Below are 23,819 nucleotides of genomic sequence, written 5' to 3' on the forward strand. Positions count from 1 at the left end.
TAAAGAAACTTCTCTAAGTGGGAAACACAAAAGAAAAGGATCTACAAAAACAAACCCAAAACAATTAAGAAAATAGTAATAGGAACATACATATTGATAATCACCTCAAATGTGAATGGATTAAATGCTCCAACAAAAAGACACAGGCTCGCTGAATGGATACAAAAAAAAACCTCCATATGTATGCTGTCTACAAGAGAGCCACTTCAGACCTAGGGACACATACAGACTGAAAGCGAGGGGATGGAAAAAGATATTACATGCAAATGGAAATCAAAAGAAAACTGGAGTAGCAATACTCATATCAGATAAAACAGACTTTAAAACTATAAAACACTGATGAAAGAAATCAAAGACGACACAAACAGATGGAGAGATATACCATGTTCTTGGATTGGAAGAATCAATATTGTGAAAATGACTCCACTACCCAAAGCAATCTACAGATTTGATGCAATCCTTATCAAATTACCAATGGCATTTTTTACAGAACTCCAAAAAGAAATCTTAAAATTTGTACAGAAACACAAAAGACCCCAAATAGCCAAAGGAATCTTGAGGGAAAAAAACGGAGCTGGAGGAATCAGGCTTCCTGACTTCAGACTCTACTACAAAACTACAGTAATCAAGACAACATGGTACTGGCACAAAAACAGAAATACAGACCAATGGAACAGGATAGAAAGCCCAGAGATAAACCCACATACCTACAGTCAAAGTATCAACAGACGAATGGATAAAGAAGATGTGGTACAGTTATACAATGGAATATTACTCGGCCATAAAAAAGGAATGAAATTGGATCATTTGTAGAAATGTGGATGGATGTAGAGACTGTCATACAGAGTGAAGTCAGTCAGAAAGAGAAAAACAAATATTGTATATTAACGCATATATGTGGAATCTAGAAAAAATGGTACAGATGAACTAGTTTGCAAGGCAGAAACAGAGACACAGATGTACAGAACAAACGATGTAGACAACAAGGCGGGGAGGAGGGGATGAACTGGGAGACTGGGATTGACATATATACACCAATATGTATAAAATAGATAACTAATAAAAACCTGTTATATAAAAAATAAAATAAAAATTAAAAAAAAAGTGTATCAACCCCCAGCAACACATAACTGAAGCAGATTAGATTATTGCAGTGCATTCTATTAGCAGCCATTCCTGCAGAATGTAATTATCAGAGTTGTCAGGTCCTCGGACCACAACTAGCTGCTTTGTTTCAATCTGGAAAACTCAAGGCAGCAATTTTCATCTATGACTGAGAGGGTCATGTGCTCAAAACCAAGGTGAGCTGAGGATAGGAAATGAATCAGATTCTCCATGCCAAAAAGAGGCTCAGGCCGAATGGAGACGCTCTAGAATTCCTACTCCCTGGGAGAAACAGTAGCCATAGAAGTCCTTTCCAGAAGGAAAAACAAGCTCTTGTATCTGATGGCACCTTGAACACACACACACTTAGGAAACAGAAAAGCCACTTACCACTGGCCGGCTTTAAAAGAAAAGTCTTTATCAGCTACAAGCAGGCGGAGCCTCTTCACAGATGGGGACTCATCAGCTGCTCCACACACCTTAGCTGCTGACACGACCTGGAGCCAAAAGACCAGAGTGGCTGAGGTTAGGTGCACACAACTCAGGAACAAACTGTGGCTTTCTGGTAGGTAGGTTTTTGGTTTTTTTTTAAATCTACAAAGATGTGGGTTTTGAAAATTGCAAAACAAAGTAAAGCACACTTTGCTTTAGAATTCTGCCTACCACCAGGTGAACAAATTTTAATTATTTTGGGAGAATTTTATTCTGCATACAAAACTCACCTCTGAAAGGGACCGTTTAACAAGCGTGTATTTGTGGAGCGTGCAGTGTGTGCCACGCACGAGGCTGGGTGCTCTGGGGAAGAGCCGGGGCACCGGAGCCCCATGCAGCCCTGCCTGGAGCCTGACTGCTCTGTCAGCGCTATGCACATAAATGAGACCCACCGTCAGCCACAAGCCTGTGTTTGTTCTGAGCCCGCCAGAAGCCCACGCCAAGCTGACTTCAGAAATTAAAAGCCAAGCACTTAGAAACTTTTTTTTATTTTAAGCAATTTTCACAGAGTAAGTTGTGTGCCTGTTTAATCTAATAACAGACAACAAATTGGGTTTGTACTCCTTGTGCCTTTGTTTTCATTTATTTTTTCTAATTCATTTTTTATTATATTTTACAAGATATAAACAGTTCACAACCTTCAAACAACAAAAACAGCCGTTTGCTACAGATCGTTGGAGAAACACTATTTTAAACGATGTATCTGATTTCCAGAAAATCCTAAAAAGGTCTGAGTCAGGTACTCTTCAGTTCAGTGACATCCATGCCTCCAACACCCCTCAAATTCCAAATGCCTCTACTTCCTACATTCCTTGTTTCTTCCGCCTGTGGGTTTCTCTTCCTCCCAAACCTGGGATTTCTTCACAACAGGGCTGAAAAGACAATATGACTCTTTCCTCCACCTACTGCCCTTCAGCTCCACTTCTGGCAGCAAATCAAATCAGTAGCAGGTGACCAAACACCGTCCTTCTCCTCGACTGTGTTACCTTCACAGCTCCATTAGGGGGCGCCTTGGGACACTGTCGAGGTCAGTGAGCCTCCCACCCTAATGCTCGCTCCCCTAGCCCCTTTTTTCCAATAGGACCAAGTCCAGTCAAACTATCAATGGGAGACAGTTCTTAAAAATCCACGGGAAAATTCTCCAGATGATGACGGTCTCCCTCGCTACCTCAACAAACCTCTTAAAATGTTCTCCCTTTCTCTTGCTCCTGTAAAATCCCCTGCCTCTCTTTCTCTGTATTTGTGCCAGTCCTCTCTCTCCTCCTCTCCCTGAGAGCAAGTGGGGTGAATATCCCCTCTGGGGCCTCTGAGCCTGGCCCCACCCCCGCCCTGCATGAAACGCTGCTTCACCAGCTCCCACCAGCCTCTCCTCCACGTTCAACCTGCTCCTCTAGACCCCCTGACTCATCAGACATGATGTCTAATGCTAACTGCTCATCCTCAACAATTCAGCAGCAAAAAGGAAGCAGCAGAGTACGGCTTTTAACAGCACAGGCTCTACAGCTAGACTGCTTGGTATTGAAGCCTGGCGCCACCACTTACCAGCTGTGTGACCCTGGCCACACGCGTGACCCTAGGCCGCCTCAGCTGGGAGATGAGAATAACAGCACCTGTACCTCACAGAGTTGGTGGGAAGATTAAAGGAGACAACATATGCAAAGCGCATATAACGCTGCTGGCCCACAGTAAGTGCTCCTTAAGTGTCTGTTTTTATGTATCTTATTGCATTAATTATAATGAATTTATCAGTGTTTATTCATTATTACAAGAAATCTCACACTTTATCCATTTACGATCGCACATGCCACCTCACCAGTGCCACCATGCAGGGCCTCGCAGACCAAGCACCGCACACCCCGGGGAGCTGTCCTCATGGACAACAGTACAGACTATAAAGCATGGTGGTCTCGGTACCACAGCCTATTCATTGTTTTGCTAGAACAAACTTAAAAGCCATACTGTCTTTCAAAGCTATTCTGGAAATCTTGCCTTTAACACTGGCCTCCACTTATACTTCTTCATCCAACAGAACCTCCCCTGCTCCCTTGATGCTCTCTGCACCCATGGGAAACCTGGCTTCTGCTCTCCTGTGACTTCTCCCAAGCTTGGTGGATGTCTTGCCGAACAACCAAACTCAACATCCAGTCCCAGTTCTCAGCCTCCCTTCTGAGCGTCCCTGGTCTCTCTGAATTTGATGCTTCCTACTTCCTTTCCATCCTGAAGCACCCTCCTTGCCTGGGATGGCTGACACTGAACTCTTCCAACCCCCTCCTGCCTCTCTGACCTGGTCCTCCTGCCCCTTCTCCACCCCTCCTCCCACTTCCTTACCAGGCACTTCCTCTGAGCTGCCTCACTCCTGCGCCCTCTTCACCTCCGGGCTGAGGCCCTCAAGCACTCCCAAAGCTACAACCCTCCACCCCAATTCACTGTTACTTCTCTGCCAATCACAGGCTCACATCTACATGCCCCTGTAAAAACAGCCAACGTCTGAGGAGCATTTATCTCAGGTGTATGCCAGGTGCTGAGCTAAATGTTTTATGTGCATTAATTCATTCAGCTAATATGAATAACCAGATTCTATCCCGAGAGACAGTATTGTTACCCTCCATTCTGCAGATGAGGAAGTGGAAAGGTTCAGTAACGTGCTCCAGATCACTCAGGAATGGCCGTGTCGGGATTCACACCCAGGTCTGCTTGGCCCTTGACCACCTGAAAGTCCTGATCCAATGGCAAACTCACTGATGTGCACAACTAAACCCAGCATATTCGTTCCTCCCACAAACCTTTCTTGAACTTGGTGCCTGGCACTGGAGGCGCAGAGGTGGAGAAGGCTGCTCCTGCCCTCAGAGGGCCCCGCAAAAGCAGCCGCCTTTCACGACCAAGGTTTCAATTCTGGATCGACCCTGGAGTCAGTAAGTCAAATCCATGATCTACTGGTACCTGCACACACAGTCTTGGTTCATCGCTAACACAGGCCAGTTCCACGAATTCAGCTCACGCCTCTTCCTCCCCTTGCTCACCCACCACCATCCTAAGCCAAGAACTCTGTTCTTCTCACTTGAGTTTCTGTCTCAGCCTCCTTCTTATCTCTCTCAGAACAGACAACAGGCGAATATTCCTAATGTTCCGACCTCACCGAGTTACTCACCAGCTCAAAACCCTCCAAGGTCTCCCTAACTCTCAACTACAAACAAAATGCTCAGAGGCCTTGGTAACTCATGCCAGCCTGAGCTCCTCCTGGTTTACCAGCCAAACTGGACGACTTGCCAGTCCTTAAAGGCAACTGACACCTGCCTCCCTCTCAAAGCCCTGCTGAGGTCTCTGGGCAGGCACCCGCCCTCAGTCCTGTCACCCTCCCACCCAGGCCCCCGGGGCCCTGCTCAAACACCACCCCTCACCCAGGTCCTCCCTCTCCTCTCCATCCTCTCAACTCTGCCAATAAAATTTTTCCGCCTGTCTTATCATACTTAGCACATTTAATGTAAATATAAATACTCATGAACAGATCTTTTCCACACACAGACCACAAGCCTCCTGAGGTCACGTACTGGATAGAATTTCCATCTAGGTCACTTCCCTGCCTCAAGCATGGGGCCAAACACATAGTTAAGGTTCAGTAAATATCTGCAGAATGAATGAAAACTCTAACTTAAAGTGACTTAAAATTGGTTTCCAAAACAAAGGTTAGTAGAAATTCAGGAGTTATTTGTTGTTCAAAAAAAACAAAAAAACGAAAAGAAAAGAAAAAAAAAGCAAGTGGGGGACCACTAAAGAAAATCTAAATCCATGTTCAAAACTGTGGAAAAGTCAGGGAAGGCAGGGATTTCTTCAGTAGATTAGGAATCTTCCTTTGTTTGCCACACACTCTATTTTAAGTATCTTATTACAAAGTAATAATGATCAGCAGAGGACTCTCCATGACATTATTACTCTCATTTTTTTAGGTTTACAAAAAAGAAACATTTGTTTTTGTAAAGTCATTATTTTCTTTCAATACAATAATCTGCAAAAACACAGCCAAGAGCTAGATCATTTCATCTGTAACAGTTTAATGGGCATCTGTCAGATTCATTAAAAACTAGATATGTATAAGCTTTAAACACATCCCAAAGAGTCACCTGGTCTCAGGGAAATGACACTCATAATCACAGGGTGGGGTGGGGAAAGGCACAGAGAATTTCAGCTGAAACATAAGCATGCCTGACCAACAAATGCTAGACTACATAAAATGAATTCAACAATCATCTGCCAATGTCCAAATAAATTCAATGAAGAAGGGAAAGAAGTTATACTTCCCATTGAAAAAGTCCTGTTTTCATCTGGATAGCCCCCATGACCAAAAATGATCCCAGATGCTTTATGCCTACTGGTATTAATACAAAAGGCAACATACCTGTTGCTATTAGTCCAAATAATCTGGGCAAAACTGCTATAACTGGTCACACAAAATACCTTTGCACAATTCATGATTTTTAAAGACATGCCTCCCTCTTAACACCTTATCTTCTTAATATAAATACTGTTCACTATACAAAGATTTCTAGCAATGGGGATTAAAAACATTAGCAAAATCTTTTTGAAGGCCGTGTCTTTTATTTTATTCTGAAGCTATTTCATATAATTAAGCCATGATTATGGCTCTGGTTATATGCCATTCTTTCTCTACTTTTAGTGAATAAGCAAAACATGATGGAGAAACTGTATGTTTTAACATTTGTACTTGTTCTCATACTTAATGGATCAAAAGATTTCGCAATTGAAACCTCAACTAGCCACGTCCTAAGTTAAAACACATGGCAGGAAATGAAGTTTTCCATAAAATAACATCTAGACTCTTCTACTGTTCAGTAAAATAACAATACATTTGCCAACTTTTACTAGCACACTTTTTTAATGCTTTGTCAGAGTCAGCATCTAAAAGGAAATGCCATCATACTGACTGAAAGGGTTTTATGGACGATATTTTGATGTTACTGCTGCTACAAAGGTCTCTGTTCAGGAAATGGGCCTTTCTCTGGGAAACCTGGCCGCTTTCCCCTGTTCATTCCCATTCATTCATTTGCTGGCTTAAAAATTTAGACAAAGTCAGTAGTAGAGACGACCTGAAACAAAAACACAGGTGGGGCACAGAGCACTTCAGAGGTGAAGGAAAATGTAATCATTATCCAGAATAGTGTGTCATCTTACACATAAGGACACCAAGGCCCAGAGACATGATTTTAACTGTGGCTGAACACCAATCTGATGAGTAGGAATCTGATTAAAAGAAAATGGCTTTAGTGTAGTAAATTACTGAAAAGGAAAGACCACACAATGCTGTCAACAGTATAACCTCTTCAGCGGTGTGTGCCGTCAACACCACGGCCTGCTGTGACAATGCGCTCTCCCTGCTCCTCCCAAAGACTCACCCATCCACCTGGGCTGAGTCTGCTCTCTGCCCCCTCAAGCCTTCACTCTCATGCATCACTCCCCGCTCCCCTGTCTCCATGACAACACACTCGAGCGTCTCCATATAAGGACACAGGCAGCAAACGCCTACACACAGCGCTCACCACGGGCTAGCCACTCCACGTACAGCATTCATTCCATCATCACAACCCGAAGAGGTGGGTATTGCTATCATCCCCATTTTATATGTGAGAAAACTGAGGTCCCAGAGCTAGTAAGTGGCAAAGCCGAGATGTGAATCCAGGCGCTTGACCACTGTGCTTTGCTGCTTCTCAAAACATAACAATTAAAACAAGCCTCTCCCTTAATCCAGCTGTTACCCCATTTCTCTGCTACCATCCACATAAAAAATTTCAGAGGGATACATGGTCCTGGCTCCACTTCCCTATTTCCACCCTCTCCCCAACACATCCATCAGGCGTTCACGCTCAGTGATGCACTGACACTGAAGCCAGCCACTCCGGTGGCCCACTATCCACTCTGCTATATCCAGTGACGGCCTCTCAGCAGACTTCCACGTGGTTGGCTGCTCCCTCCCGGAAACACTTTTCCTCCTGGCTTCACCAACACCTGCTGATCGCCCGCCTGCCTGGTCAGCCCCTGCTTCCCCATCTCCTCCGCTGGCCCTTCCTCTCCTGCTTGACCTCTAGATGTTGACATGCCCCAGGCTGAGTGCCAGGCCCTCTCCCTCTCCTCTCTATGTGGCTTAAACTTTTCATCTCCAGCAGTGAACTCCAATCTCGTATACCCAACTGCTGACTTCAATTTCCATTTCAAACAAAACATCCAACATAGAACTCTTTTATCTCTCAAAGTTTCTTCCTTTTTATTATGGAAAACGTCAAACATACACAAAACTAGTAAAAATAATATAATGAATCTCCATGTAGCCATGACCCACACTGAACAGCTGATGTGAGGTGACAAAGCTCATGGCTGATCTTGTCTCATCTGTAACTCCATCTACCTCCCGCCCCAGATTATCCCCAAACTGAGCTCTTTATCCCCCTCCTCCAAACTTGTTCTTCCCTATTTTAGTAAATAAGTGCCACCACCATCATCTACCCTGATGATTCAAATCCCAAACTAGAAGTCTCTTGGTCTCCTGTCCTCTCACTAGCTGTACGCCCCCCCGCTCCACCTGTGAATCCCATCAGCCCCACCCACAACCCCACCACGCTACCCTAAGCCACCGTCATCTCTCCGCGGACTATGTCAGTAGCCTCCAACTTGGTGTCAAAGCACCACAGAAGCCCAGAGCTCTACCGAGCCAATAGATGACCCACTTACAATGTAAACCACATGTCATTTCCCTGCTTTAAACCTTCTGTCGCCCTGAGAATAAAACCCCAACTTCTTGTCCAAGGCCACAGCAGTTTCCATGACCTGGGCCCTCCCACCTCTCATCTATCACCTTCTCTGAACACGCGGAGCTTGTTCCTGCCTCAAAGTCTCCTGCCTCAAAGTCTCCGCACTCTCCAGTCCCTCTGCCAGGAATGCCGTGCACTAGGCTGGCTGGCTTTCCTCCTTATTCGAGTCTCAGCCCAAACGTTACAAACCAATAGGAAATAACCCTCCCAACCCCCATGACCCCATTACCCTGTTTTATTTCCTTCATAGTGTTTATCACATCTGACATTTTCTGGTTTACCTGCCCCACATACCTCAGGGGCTTTACCTGCCTCATGCACTGCTGTATTCCCCACACCTGGAACGGGGCTAGGTTACAGCAGGCACTCAGTGCATGTCTGTTTCATTTGATTGGATCCTCTAAGGGAAAAATGGAAAAGAGCCACCTCTTAGATTACTTAATTTGTTGAAAAAAAGTGTGTCCGTGAAAAGCAATGACACTATATATTTTAGACACTAACAAGTTAAGTTCTAGGTCTAGTTAAGAAGTAGCAGGTGAGGCAAGTTCTCATTTTCACAGGGCTTATCTGCATATCATCACTGCCCCTACTTTACAAAGGGACTCATCCAAGGCAGTACAGGTAATCAGCCACAGAAGAGGTGTCGAGTGAAAAAACATACACAACCTAAAAGTTGAGAATTATACTTTATTCTGTGGACTTACTGCAGACTTAAGTCTAGGATACAGCCTCTCAGATAGCTCTGAGATACTGGTCCAAAGAGGTAAGGGAGGAGCCAGGATATATAGGAGTTTCTGCAAAAACCCAGGTAATCGACCATCAAAAGATTACTGCTAGGGCTTCCCTGGTGGCGCAGTGGTTGAGAGTCCGCCTGCCGATGGAGGGCACCCGGGTTCGTGCCCTGGTCCGGGAGGATCCCACATGCTGCGGAGTGGCTGGGCCCGTGAGCCATAGCCGCTAGGCCTGCGCGTCCGGAGCCTGTGCTCCGCGACGGGAGAGGCCACAACAGTGGCAGGCCCGCATACCGCAAAAAAAAAAAAAAAGATTACTATCCCACATGCTGCGGAGTGGCTGGGCCCGTGAGCCATAGCCGCTAGGCCTGCGCGCCCGGAGCCTGTGCTCCGCGCCGGGAGAGGCCACAACAGTGGCAGGCCCGCATACCGCAAAAAAAAAAAAAAAAGATTACTACTAATTAAAGAAAAAACAGACATCTCAAGTTAATGAATTTAGTGCTTCTCTATGTATGGGAAGATGCAAGAGTCTGAGCTTATTGAAATCATTCCTTTGATATGCACCTTGGCTATCTAGGGCCAGTATCCTGCTTTTCTCCATCCTGAATCCCCTCAGTGTGCACCATGGGGGATGGTGGCTACGGTGGCTGATGGCTTGATGGCCCCAATATCCTTTGTTTACTGAAATGGGCAGGCGACATTCTTTGTCCACAGTGGGAGTAACACTTGTTTATTCTACTCAATGAAATAGGTACTGAGTGCCTATGTCATGTCAGGACTATGCCAGGTTCTGTGGCTACAGTGGCTTCCCTCTTCGTAGGCCTCCTCTCACAGCAGGGTGCTGGGTACCTGAGGAGCTGGAGGCCAGCTGCCAGGGCCATCAGACTGCACCCCCCTGGGAGATTCTCCAAGAGACTGGGGCCCACCCCCCCACAAGCCCCCCGCTGCCTCTAGGTGCCTGAGGTCTCCCCACCACTCTCTGCTCTGTCAGAGCTGACAGTGCCGTGAATGCCAAGTACTGTTCATCTCAATCTGGATAATCTCTAAAAGGTTCTCTGACCATCAGTCGAAGCAAATTAGCTGTCCAACTGCTGGGAAACAGTCCATATTAAAAAGATGCCCCCCGCCCACCTCCCAACTTGAAGAAGGCCGCTCCAGCACACAACCTTCCCCAAATGTACAGGAGATGACTAGCAGAGAAGTGTTAAGAGTTAAACTCAGAACACGATCCAGCTCTCCAACTAAGCAGCCTATTCCACTCAAATCCAAGCCTCAGCAAAACCCAAAGTCAAGCAGATTCTCAGCACTCAATAACCAGCAATGGGACTCACAGGATCCCCAAATGTCTCTGACTCAGAAGCCCAGTCATTTGGTTTTATTGTGTCAGTAGTAACTCCCGTGTTTGTTATGCCCGGTAATACTAAGTGAAGTTTTGATCTGGAACAGAGATATGGCTGTGTGAAATTTACCTCCCATTTTGTTGCTCAACTGAACTTTGTCTAAATCGAGTGTCATGATCCTCTGCTATATTAGAAAGAAAGACCAATTTGATAACAAAGATCTGAGTTCAAGGGCTGAGTTCTCCATTTACTTGAACAAGTCCTTTAAACTTAGGCCAACAATGTAATTTATCACCCAAAACAGGGCCCTTGTGAAGGTGAAAAGGGGGTGCTACTGACAATTATACCAGAGGAAGAGTTATAAGCCAGGACTACCCCAGGCAAACAGAAAGCAGGGTCATCCTATCTAAATCTCTGAAACCTTACTTTCCTCACCTGTGAAATGGGGATAAGCACCAGGGTGGCTGTGAGAATCAAGTAACAACTTATTGTCTAATGGAGGGCTTTGTAAACAACAGGCAACAATACACATAAGGCATTTGTAGGATAAGGCACAGGCTTCTAAAAGAAGTACACTAGTACAATTAAAAAAGTATTAATCCCAAGGAGGAACACACCTAGACACACAGTAATCAAACTGACAAAAATTAAAGACAAAGAGAAAATATTAAAAGCAATAAGGGAAAAGCAATAAATAACATACAAGGGAATCCCCATAAGACTATCAGCTGATTTTTCAGCAGAAATGCCGCAGGCCAGAAGGGAGTGACGTAATATATTTAAAGTGATGAAAGAGAAAAACCTACAACCAAGAATACGCTACCCAGCAAGGCTCTCATCAGATCTGACGGAGAAATCAAAAGTTTACAAACAAGCAAAGCTAAAAGAATTCAGCACCACCAAACCAGCTTTATAACAAATACTGCAGGAATTTCTCTAAGTGGAAAAGAAAAGGCCACAACTAGAAACAAGAAAATTGTGAAAGAGGAAAGCTCACTGGTAAAGGCAAACATATAGTAAGAGTAGGAAATCATCCACACACAAATATGGTATCAAAACCAGTAATCATGAGGAGGAGAGTACAAGGGCAGGATATATGAAATGCATTTGAAATTAAGAGACCAGCAATTTAAAACAATCATGTATATATACAGACTGCTGTATCAAAACCTTATGGTAACCACAAATGAAAAATCTGTCATAGATATATACATGAAAAAGAAAAAGGAATCCAAAAACAACATGAAAGATAATCAATCACACAAGAAGAGAACAAAAGAGGAAAGGAAGAAAAAAGACCTAATAAAACAAATCCAAAATTAATAAAATGGCAATAAGAACATACATATGGATAATTACCTTAAAAGTAAACAGATTAAATTCTCCAACCAAAAGACACAGACTGGCTGAATGGATACAAAAACAAGGCCCATATATATGCTGTCTACAGGAGACCCACTTCAGATCTAGAGACACATACAGACTGAAACTGAGGGGATGGAGAAAGGTATTCCATGTGAATGGAAATCAAAAGACAGCTGGAGTAGCAATACTCATATCAGACAAAATAGACTTTTAAATAAAGACTGTTATAAGAGACAAAGAAATATACTACATAATGATCAAGGCATCAATCCAAGAAGAAGATATAACAATTGTAAATATATATGCACCCAACACACGAGCACCTCAATACATAAGGCAAATGTTAACAGAAATAAAAGAAATTGACAGTTACATAATAATAGTGGGAGACTTTAACATCCCACTTACATCAATGGACAGATCAACCAGACAGAAAATCAATAAGGGAACACAGGCCTTAAATGACACATTAGACCAGACGGACTTAATTGATATTTACAGAGCATTCCATCTGAAAGCAGCAGAATACACATTGTTTTCAAGCGCATATGGAACATTCTCTAGGACAGATCACATGCTGGGCCACAAAGCAAGCCTCAGTAAATTTAAGAAAACTAAAATCATGTCAAGTATCTTTTCCAACCACAATGCTATGAGATTAGAAATCAACAAGAAATAACTGCAAAAAACATAAACATGTGAAGGCTAAACAATATGCTACTAAACAACCAACAGATCACTGAAGAAATCAAAGAGGAAATCAAAAAATACCTAAACACAAATGAAAACAAAAACATGATGATCCAAAACCTGTGGGACACAGCAAAAGCCGTTCTGAAAGGGAAGTTTATAGCAATACAAGCTTCCCTCAGGAAACAAGAAAAGTCTCAAACAACCTAACTTTCCACCTAAAGCAACTAGAGAAAGAACAAAACACCAAGAAGGAAAGAAATCATAAAGAGCAGAGCAGAAATAAATGAAATAGAGACTAAGAAAACAGAAAAGATCAATGAAATTAAAAGCTGCTTCTTTGAAAAGATAAACAAAATTGATAAACCTTTAGCAAGACACATCAAGAAAAAAAGGGAAAGGGCCCAAATCAAAATTTGAAACAAAAAAGGAGAATTTACAACAGACACCACAGAAATACGAAGGATCACATGAGACTACTACAAGCAACTACATGCCAATAAAATGGACAACCTAGAAGAAATGGACAAATTCTTAAAAAGGTACAATCTCCCAAGACTGAACCAGAAAGAAACAGAAAATATGAACAGATCTGAAATTGAATCTATGATTTAAAAACTCCAGAACACAAAAGTCCAGGACCAGATGGCTTCACAGGCGACTTCTATCAAATATTTAGAGAAGAGGTCCAAGAGGGAGGGGATATATGTATACATATATCTAATTCACTTCACTGTACAGGAGAAACTAACACAACATTGTAAAGCAATTATATGCCAATAAAAAAATTAAATTAAATTAAAATACGGAAGAGTTAACATCTATCCTTCTGAAACTATTCCAAAAAACTGCAGAGAAAGAAACACTTCCAAACTCATTCTATGAAGCCACCATCACTCTGCTATCAAAACCAGACAAAGATACCACAAAAAAAGAAAATTACAGGTCAGTATCACTGATGAATAGAGATGCAGAAATCCTCAACAAAATATTAGCAAACCAAATCCAACAATATATTAAAAGGATCATACACCAGGACCAAGTGGGATTTATCCCAGGGATGCAAAGATTCTTCAATATAGACACATCAATCAGTGTGATAAACCATATTAACAAACTGAAGAATAAAAACCATATGATCATCTCATTAGATGCAGAAAAAGCTTTTGATAAAACCACAGTCAAATGTCATTCAGTTCAGAGCTCAGTTTCCCTCATCAGCAGGACTCCAGACAGCTTACAGTTACAGCCCCAAGTAAGAAATATTAACATCATAATATGATCATTCAGTAAATTCTCCAGAGGGAACCCCAGGCCTAGTAAGGAAAGGACACTTCCGGGCGGGTGAGAGCTCCATTCTGGACCCACGCCAGGAAGCAGCAGGGTCCTTTGGCCTAGGAATCAGAGACCTGGAGCTTCCCTCTGGCCCCAGGCTCTGCTGCCTCTGCTGTAACATGGAGATGCCAAGCTATCCTTAGGCTGTCTCACAGGCTGGAACTGAAGGGCAAATGACGCATGGAGAGTTTTGTGCAATATGCTAGCCGTACAAAGGGAAGGCAGGGTCTGCAGACAAGAGAGGAGAAAGTGGTCTGGCCTGACCAGAGGTGCTGGTCATTTCCACAAGTCCAAGCTGAGCGCCTGTTCCATGGCTAGGACCTGCACTCTCGAGGGATGCAGGTGAGCCCCTGATGACCTGACACCACTAAGGACGTGGTTCCAGGCACCACCTGGCTTATCCAGCTCCACCCCCCAGCACTCCACTCTCATTCTGTGTGGTAGAGGAGCAGAAATGAGAAACAGAGAAGGAGGGGAGGTGCAACTGGAAAATCTCCCACCTAGCTGATACCATGGCTGGAATTACCCTGTAATTCTCTGACTTCCAGGCATTACAACTCTCAACTGCTCAATCACACTACTGGAGTTTTCATTAACTTTCTGTGCAGTTTTCTTAAACTTGGCTCAAAATAACCCCTCAGAAGTCTCAGAAATTCTGTCCTGTAAAATTTGAATTCAGGGATTGGCAAATTACAATCGACCCACAGGCCAAATCTGAGTGTTCTGGTGAATGCCGTCTTACTGGAACACAGCCACAACAATCTGTTTACATGTTGCCTAGGGCTATCTTCACACTACAAAGGCAGAGTTTTGTAGTTGTAACTGAGACAGGGTGGCCCTGGAAGCCTAACATACTATCTGGCTCCTTATGAAAAGTTTGCCAAACCCAACTCGTAATTCTACCTGCCTCAAAATACAACAGAAGAGAGTACAGTCCAAACCTGTTAAATAAACTGCTTTTTCTTCAAAGCTGGCAAGGTTTCACTTTAAAAAAAAAATTCTAACAAATCTCACTTTTACAGAGTCAGCATTTTTGCGTGTTGAACAAACCAAAAAAAAGAGTTTTCAGATTTATCATCAGCGGGAAAAGCATATTTTCCCACACAGCCATAAATCTATTATGCTGAACTACTTTACATAAACTCCTCAAAAACACATTGGCTTAAAGCTGAATCCACAAACACACCACTCTTGGCCCCAAAGCAATTTTCTGAAAGTAGAATAAGCTTGAGGGTGGGGCCTAAATAATAATCTTTTACATTAAAGTATATTCTATTATTAACACTAAAAATTAAACTACTGCGACAATGCAATTTCTGACCATGTTTATAGAAGTGTATAGTCCTTCCTTATATGAAATAGTTTTCTAACTGTTAGTTTAAATACACTTACAAAACTAAGCTAAGTATTTCCAAATACGTGAAGAACCATTCAAAAGCAAAATCAAACATCCAGCTGACACTTTTAAAAGAAAATGGGGTTACTCACGGAGATAAAGGGTGAGGATCCTTTATTTCCCAGCCCTTGACACCCCTTCAGGTTGGTGGATTAGCCCTTCTATAGTCTGAATATGGAGGAAAATAATCTGCACATGGGAAGGGGTAACAAGAGCTCGTCCACCTTCCTTTCTCAGATGTTAGTGCTTTCTCCCTTTTGATGAAATAGGAAGTTGTTCTAAAGTAGGGATAAGAACAAGGACTGTGAGACATGGTGCCAAAAAAAAAGAAAGAAAAAGCAAGCTACTCATAAAATGTAGGCTCTAAAAGAAGTTCTATCCCTAAAATATAACCTTAAACCTTAAACCTTATGCCTGTGAGGATAGTTCCCTCCATTGCTGCTATACTTCCTTCAACAAAAACAAATCCATCAGGACTTCACTGGTGGTGCAGTGGTTAAGAATCTGCCTGCCAATTCAGGGACATGGGTTTGATCCCTGGTCCAGGAAGATCCCACATGCCACGGAGCAACTAAGCCTGTGCGCCACAACTACTGAGCCCGTGCTCTAGAGCCCACGAGCCACAACTACTGAGCCTAAGTGCCACAATTACTGAAGCCCACGTGCCTAGAGCCTGTGCTCCACAACAAGAGAAGCCACCGCAATGAGAAGCCCACGCACCGCAACGAAGTGTAGCCCCCACTCACCACAACTAGAGAAAGCCCGCGTGCTGCAACAAAGACCCAACACAGCCTAAAATGAATGAATAAATAAATAAATTTATTTATTTAAAAAGAAAAAATCCATCCATTCCAAGTTTAAAGGGAACAATTTGAGTATTTTGCTGTCATCTTTTCAAATCAGTTGTCATATGCCCTGTTCAGAAAAGTTCTGAAGAGAAAAATAACAAACTTGCCCTGACTGTCTTCACAGGGATCAAGCTCATGTAATGCCCTCTCAGTAAGCCAGTCCTAACTGCGTGCCACCTGCCAGCGAGGAGAACCTGCCCTGGCCCAAGATACAAACCTCCCGGCGAACGACATCTGCAGTTCTCTCCAAGTGATCAGTTTTCCTTTTGGATTTCATTACGCTTTAATAGAAAGTAAAATTAGGTTATTAAGTATTATCCTCCTGAAAATTAATTACACTAGTAATTATCGTGACTATCCGATACCTGTCATACCTGTAGCTGGAAAGCAACAGCATGACTATCCACAATACAATATAACATCATGGATCCCAGAAAGTGGCCCATGAAAATCTGCACATCTAACTAAAGCTTAACGATCCACTGATAGCATGCACATGTAAGCAAGATGTTACAATATGCCTCCCATGATCATCAGCAGGTCAGGTCTTTTTGAAAATCAACCTCAAATGACACTGAAGGTGACAACTCACCTGCTTAGAGTAAGGTGGCGCAAAGCGCTGGGTGTCAGTCTACTCGAAGCAGCCTGAGCGCAGATGGCCCCCACAAAGCCTCGCAGCAACGCAGGAATCACGACAGCCATGGTGCTTCCTGGGAAACAACAAACTGAAAGTTAAAATATTTTAAGGAAAAGTAGGGAAATATCAGACTATCTTAGGGGCCAGTGAAGAAGAGTTTGGATTTTTGTTGCTGACATTATGAGCTGATCTAACAGCAAAACAATTAACTTCACCCTGACAAAATTTCTGCTGCTACATACAACTGATTCAACTGATCTCCACAGCACATACATATGTAATTATGGTGTTCAAATATCTGTGTTCTCTATTAGTTTCCAAAATCTCTGACCAAACTCATGGGACTAATCTTCTGCTATTACAGAAGAGGACAGTAGATTTTATAACTGCCTAATAATTATATTCTGCCCAGAGCACCGCATAAGTCTTTAATATTTCTTGTTAGATAACGTGAAAGGGACAAATTTTCTGAGGTTCACGGCAATGAGAATAAACAAACTCCAACTACATGCAGTAACATAGGTATCACAAATATCACAGTAAATGAAAAGAATGAAAGAAGCCAGACTCAAAGAAGTCAGTCACACAGAGTACAAAAACAGAAAAAACAAATCTATGCAGTTAGAAATCAAGTTAGTAATTACTCCTGGTGAGGTGCCAATGACAATGTCTTTTCTTAATACGAATGCTGACTGCATGGTTCATTTTGAAAAAAGTTCATCAAATCACAGAGAAGTTTGGGGGCAGTAAAAATACTCTGCATGGTACCATAATGACAAAAGTCATTAAACATATGTCCAAATCCACAGAACATACAACACCAAGAGTGAGCCGTGGTGTTAGACTTGGGGTGATTATGATGTATCAGTGCAGGTTCATCACCTATAACAACTGTCCCACTCTGGTGGGGGATGTGGATGCTGGGGGAGGCGATGCACGTGTGTGAGCAGGGGGTGTATGGGGAATCCCTCTACTAGCCCTCAGTTTTGCTGTGAACCTAAAACTGCTCTAAAAAAAAAATCAAGTCTTAAAAATTCACTGAAGCAGTCCTCTTAGGATTTATGTACTTCTGTTTATATGTTACACTTCAATAACAAGTTAAAAAAAAAAGCCAGAAAGATTCTCCAACATTTCAAATTCTAAAAACTACTGGCCTATCAGGGAAAGCACTGATTGGAAGTCAAATGATACATTTTTTTTGCTTCCTATCACTCTGTTTTCCTCTGCCAATTTTTAACTATTTCTTTGCCTAAGATGGCCACTTTTAACACATTATATTGGCATATATATCTGTCCTTTCCTATCTCAGTTGGCTTGAGAATAAATGAAAATGTATGTGAACACTCTATTTCCTGAGCTCTTTGGAAGGTACTACATAAATTAATTGTAACAAATACAGTGTTAGAAAAATATTCAAGTGAGGTGTGCTGCATTCCTACTCCCCATTCATTAATTTAGCCCTTCATTTGACAAATATTTATTAAAGCCCATCACATGGCAGGTCCTGGGGATACAAACATGAACAAAACAAAGACCTTAGGGAGCCTACATTTAAAAGACAGAGACATAGACGCAAGAGGGAAGACACATGGGAGCATATGTATATGTATAGCTGATTCACTTTGTTATAAAGCAGAAACTAACACACCACTGTAAAGCAAATATACCCCAATAAAGATGTTAAAAAAAAAAAAAAAAATCTTTAGCTCTTAAAAAAAAAAAAAAAGACAGAGACATGAAATAAATAAAAGTAAGTAAATTGAGCAGTGATATCAGTCATATGTAATTTATTCAGTTATAACCAAATCATATCAAAAATCCACTGTTTCATAACTAGTCTTTGGACAAGATAAAAGATCTATTTCTTGCCATGCAGCATCACTGTGGATAAACATGCTACTCGCTATTTTTCCCTCTAGTAAATGAAATAAGTATAAGGCCTCTTTCAGCTCATGTAAGACTACTACATGTAGTTTTTCTCCTTTGAATGTACTAAACCAAAAATGGTACATAAATCATTGAAAGAAAGAAGGCAAAACTTACTTTAGAAGTCCATGAGAGTTCAGGAGTCATTAAGAGTACGGCTGGCTGACTGACTGACATGCAATATTCTGGTCCTGCATTTAAACTGAGACCTTTGGAATATACACCAGTTGGAACACAGACAGTGTTTCCATATACTGAAATTCTAACAAAGTTCCTGCAATGGCAGAGACAACATATAAGAACGATGTTGGGGAAAATTAAAAAGCACTGTCTCTTAGTGGCAAAAGGAAAGGCTCATTGTAATCAGCAGCATCACCACAGAGCAAGCCGACTCTCAAAGACCCCCTTTCCATTCATTCCTCCTCCTGTTTCCACTTTTCTTGTCTGACTGTCTTGCTGCTTCTCTCTTTCATCTTCCTTGACCGTCAGTCTGTAACTTCTGCTGCTTAGGGTATCCACCCCATGAACAACCAGCTCAATGGCTGGAATGATACAGTTACATGTCACTTGGGGTCAACTTCCCTGATAAAATTTAACCAATATGTAGGTACATACGGACACCCTGTTCTGCTCAATGTTTTGGACAACTACTGCTACAATAAGTTGTCCTCATCTAAGACACATATTTTAGTGATTATGCTGTTTGAACGGTCTACTGCTCAACTGAACTGGAAAACAAAGAAATGTTAATTTTTAAAAGCTGTTCTCTTTAAAATTCTAAAATCTTGTTTTGTAACAATAGTAACCATGACCAAGAGCGCCACCTACTGGTAAAAAGAAGGGTATTTCATCAAATTGTGTTCAAAGTGCCTTCCAAAGCAAAAGGTATTTAAAGAAAAAAAAACTACCCATATTTTGAAACATGCCCAGTGGTTTTATATAGTCAATGTAAGTATTAATTAACTATGGAAAATTAACATATATTAATTAATTTTCAAAACCATACAAAAAAGAATATTCCATCAATGTTTGTATCCTCATAGGCCTTACCTCACCAAAGTTATTTCTAAAACAGAGAAAAGTATCATAAATGCTAAATAAAACATATATCCATTTAAACAGTGAACTGCAAGACACAGATAATTATGACACTATACATATAAAATCCTGAAGATGCTACCAAAAAACTACTAGAGCTCATCAATGAATTTGGTAAAGTTGCAGGATACAAAATTATACCCAGAAATTTGCTGCATTTCTATACACTAGCAACAAAAGATCAGAAAGAGAAATTAAGGAAACAATCCCATTTACCATCACATCAAAAAAAACAATACCTAGCAATAAACCTACCTAAGGAGATAAAAGACCTGTACTCCGAAAACTATAAGATGCCGATGAAAGAAATCAAAGATGACACAAACAGATGGAAAGATACACCATGCTCTTGGATTGGAAAAATCAATATTGTCAAAATGACTGTATTACCCAAGGCTATCTACAGACTCAATGCAATCCTTATCAAATTACCAATGACATTTTTCACAGAACTAGAACAAAAAATTTTTAAATCTGTATAGAGAAAGAAAGCTGGATTTAAAAGAAAATACCAAGAGTCTTACATAATTACGGGTTCATTGCAACAGGTTATTCACATTCTCCAAGCCTGCTTTTGTATAATATGTGGCAACTAGCTATCCAACAAAGCCATGAAACCTTCAACTGCTTCGCCACATGGAGACCAAGCACGCTGCATTGAAAGACAAGCCTTTGGAGTTTTTCAAAAGAAAAGAACATGAACACGAAGAACAGTAGCAATTATTGAAGGCCACCACTTCATCAAATGTGTCTGCACTGAGAGCATCTTTCTTAGTGCCCAACCACATTGCTAAAGCTAAGAAGCCCTTTACTATTGGTGAAGAGCTGATCCTGCCTGCTGCTAAGGACACCTGTCGGGAACTTTTAGGAGAGGCTGCCGTTCAAAAGGTGGCATGTATTCCTCTTGCAGCTAGCACCATCACTAGATGAACTGATGAAACAGCAGCAGAGGATACTGACACACAATTGTTAGAGAGGATTAATGAGTCACCGCGGTATGCAATCCACGTTGACGAGTCTACTGATGTTGACAACAAGGCAACAACGCTTGTTTTTTGTGCTATATATTTTTCAGAAGGATGTGCACGAGGATAAGTTACGTGCACTTTTGTTGCCAATCAACACCACAGCTGCAGAACTATTCAACTCTTTGGGCTTATCGGGACATATCAGGAACACTGAATTGGTCATTTTTTTAAATTAATTAATTAATTAATTTACTTTTGGCTGCATTGGGTCTTCATCGCTGTGCGCGGGCTTTCTCTAGTTGTAGGAAGTGGGGGCTACTCTTCGTTGCGGTGCATGGGCTTCTCATTGTGGTGGCTTCTCTTGCTGTGGAGAACGGGCTCTAGGCGCACAGGCTTCAGTAGTTGTGGCACACGGGCTCAGTAGTTGTGGCACATGGGCATGTGGGATATTCCTGGACCAGGGCTTGAACCCGTGTCCCCTGCATTGGCAGGTGGATTCTTAACCACTGCGCCACCAGGGAAGTCCTGAATTGGTCATTTTGTGTCAGTATATGTGCCGACGGAGCACCTGCCACAATTGGACAGCTTTCTGGTTTCACCACTTGGGTCAAAGAGGTCGCCTATGAATGTGAGTCTACGCACTGTGTCATCCGTAGAGAAAGGCTGGTTAGCCGAAAAATGTCACCTGAACTTAACGTTTTGCAGGATGTGATTAACATTATCAACCACATTAAAGTACATGCCCTTAACTCCCATCTGTTTGTGCAGTTCTGTGAGGAGATGGACACAGAGCATACACGTCTTCTCTTACACACAGAAGTGAGATGGCTTTCTAAAGGTAGATCACTGGCCAGAGTTTTTGAGTTACGAGAGCCGCTCCTGAGATTTCTTTTAGAAAAACAGTCACCACTGGCACTACATTTCAGTGACACAGAATGGGTCGCAAAACTTGCTTACCTGTGTGACATATTCAACCTGCTCAGCAAACTCCATCTGTCACTTCACAGGAGAATGACAACTGTGTTCAAGTCGGCAGATAAAGTGGCTGTATTCAAAGCCAAACTGGAGTTATGGGGGTGACAAGTGAACATTGGGATTTTTGACATGTTTCAAACATTAGCAGAGATTTTGAAAGAGACTGAGCCAGATCCTTCTTTCTCCCACTAGTGCATGATCACCTATCTCAGCTTTCAAAAGTGTCTGAGCATTACTTCCCAATCACAAAAGACTCCCGAACCGGGAAGGTATGGATCCGTGACCCATTTGTGAATAAGCCAGGTGAATCGACTTCATCCGTGCTAGAAGAGAATCAACTGCTTGAGATCGCAAATGATGGTGGCCTTAAAAGTATGTTTGAGTCAACTTCAAATCTCCATACATTCTGGATTAAAGTCAAGGCGGGATATTCTGAGATTGCCACAAAAGCACTGAAAAGCCTGCTTCCATTTCCAACATCCTATCCTTGTGAAGCAGGGTTTTCTGCAGGGACAGCAACCAAAACGAGATCACGGAGTAGAGTGGACATAAGCAACACACTTCGGGTGTCCCTGTCTCCCATCACCCCCAGATGGGACCATCTAGTTACATGAAAACAAGCTCAGGGCTCCCACTGATTCTGCATTAGGGTGAGTTGTATAATTATTTCATTATATATTATGATGTAATAATAATAGAAATAAGTGCACAGTAAATGTAATGCGCTTGAATCATCCCGAAACCATCCTCCCACCCCACCCCACCCCCGTCTGTGGAACAATTGTCCACGAAACCAGTCCCTGGTGCCAAAAAGGTTGGGGCCGCTGTCCTAGAGTAACAGAAATAAAAACAAACAAATGGGACCTAATTAAACTTAAAAGCTTTTGCACAGCAGAGGAAACCATGAACAAAATGAAAAGACAACCTACAGAATGGGATAAAAAATTTGCAAACAATGCAACCAACAAGGGGCTCATCTCCAAAATATAAAAACGGCTCATACAGTGCAATATCAAAAAATCAAACAACCCAATCAAAGAATGGACAGAAGATCTAAATAGACATTTCTCCAAAGACCTACAGATGGCCAAAGACACATGAAAAGATGCTCAGCATTGCTAATTATTCGAGAAATGCAAATCAAAACTACAATGATGTATCACCTTACACTAGTCAGAATGGCCGTTATCAAAAAGTCTACAAATAATAAACGCTGGAAAGGGTGTGGAGAAAAAGGAACCCTCCTACCCTGTTGGTGGGAATGTAAACTGGTACAGCCTCTATGTAGAACAGTATGGAGGTTCCTTAAAAAACTAAAAATAAAGCTACCATATGATCCTACAATCCCACTCCTGGACATATATCCAGAGAAAACCATAATTCAAAAAGATACATGCACCCCAATGTTCACTGCAGCACTATTTACAATAGCCAAGAGACATGGAAGCAACTTAAATGGCCATTGACAGATGAATGGATAAAGATGTCATATATCTATATATCTATCTATCTATATATATATATATATACACACACACACACACACACACACACAATGGAATATTACTCAGCCATAAAAAAGAATGAAATAATGCCATTTGCAGCAACATGGATGGACCTAGAGATTTTCACACTAAGTGAAGTCAGACAACGAAAGACAAATAACCACATGATATCACTTATATGTGGAATCCAAAATATGATACAAATGAACTTATCTATGAAACAGAAACAGACACACATAGAAAACGAACTTATGGTTACCAAAGGGGAAAGAAGGGGAGGAATACATGTTTGGGATTAACATATACTCACTACTATATATAAAATAGATAACCAACAATGACCTACTATATAGCACAGGGAACTATAGTCAATATTTTGTAATAACCTATTAGGGAGGAAAATCTGAAGAACATATATATTTACGTATGTATAACTGAATCTCTGTGCTATACACTTGAAACTAACCAACAATGCAAATCAACTATACTTCAATAAAATTTTTTTTAAAAAACAAAGCCACATTCAAAGAATACAAAAAATACAAAAAAAGAAAAAACTACACATATTTTGAAATTTATGTCCAATGGTTT

The 23,819-nt window shown here is 41.8% G+C and overlaps 1 protein-coding gene across 2 annotated transcripts in view; it reads right to left on the minus strand.

The window, feature by feature from the left end:
* OXNAD1 (oxidoreductase NAD binding domain containing 1) overlaps positions 1–23,819 on the minus strand; it is a 49,604-nt gene that overhangs the window by 21,669 nt on the left and 4,116 nt on the right. Inside the window, exons 2-5 of one of the 2 annotated variants that reach the window (XM_024747993.1) lie at positions 18,800–18,956; positions 16,712–16,829; positions 16,337–16,400; positions 1,495–1,601 (exon numbers count right to left, since the gene is read on the minus strand). In XM_024747993.1, the coding sequence (XP_024603761.1) occupies positions 1,495–1,601; positions 16,337–16,400; positions 16,712–16,821 (281 nt within the window). In that variant the 5' untranslated portion in view covers positions 16,822–16,829; positions 18,800–18,956. The remainder of the gene's footprint in view (positions 1–1,494; positions 1,602–16,336; positions 16,401–16,711; positions 16,830–18,799; positions 18,957–23,819) is intronic. The other variant, XM_024747984.1, reaches the window with a different exon arrangement.

This window comes from Neophocaena asiaeorientalis, unplaced genomic scaffold (genome assembly GCF_003031525.2).
Source record: "Neophocaena asiaeorientalis asiaeorientalis breed wild unplaced genomic scaffold, Neophocaena_asiaeorientalis_V1.1 scaffold33, whole genome shotgun sequence".
Classification (NCBI taxonomy): Eukaryota; Metazoa; Chordata; class Mammalia; order Artiodactyla; family Phocoenidae; genus Neophocaena; species Neophocaena asiaeorientalis.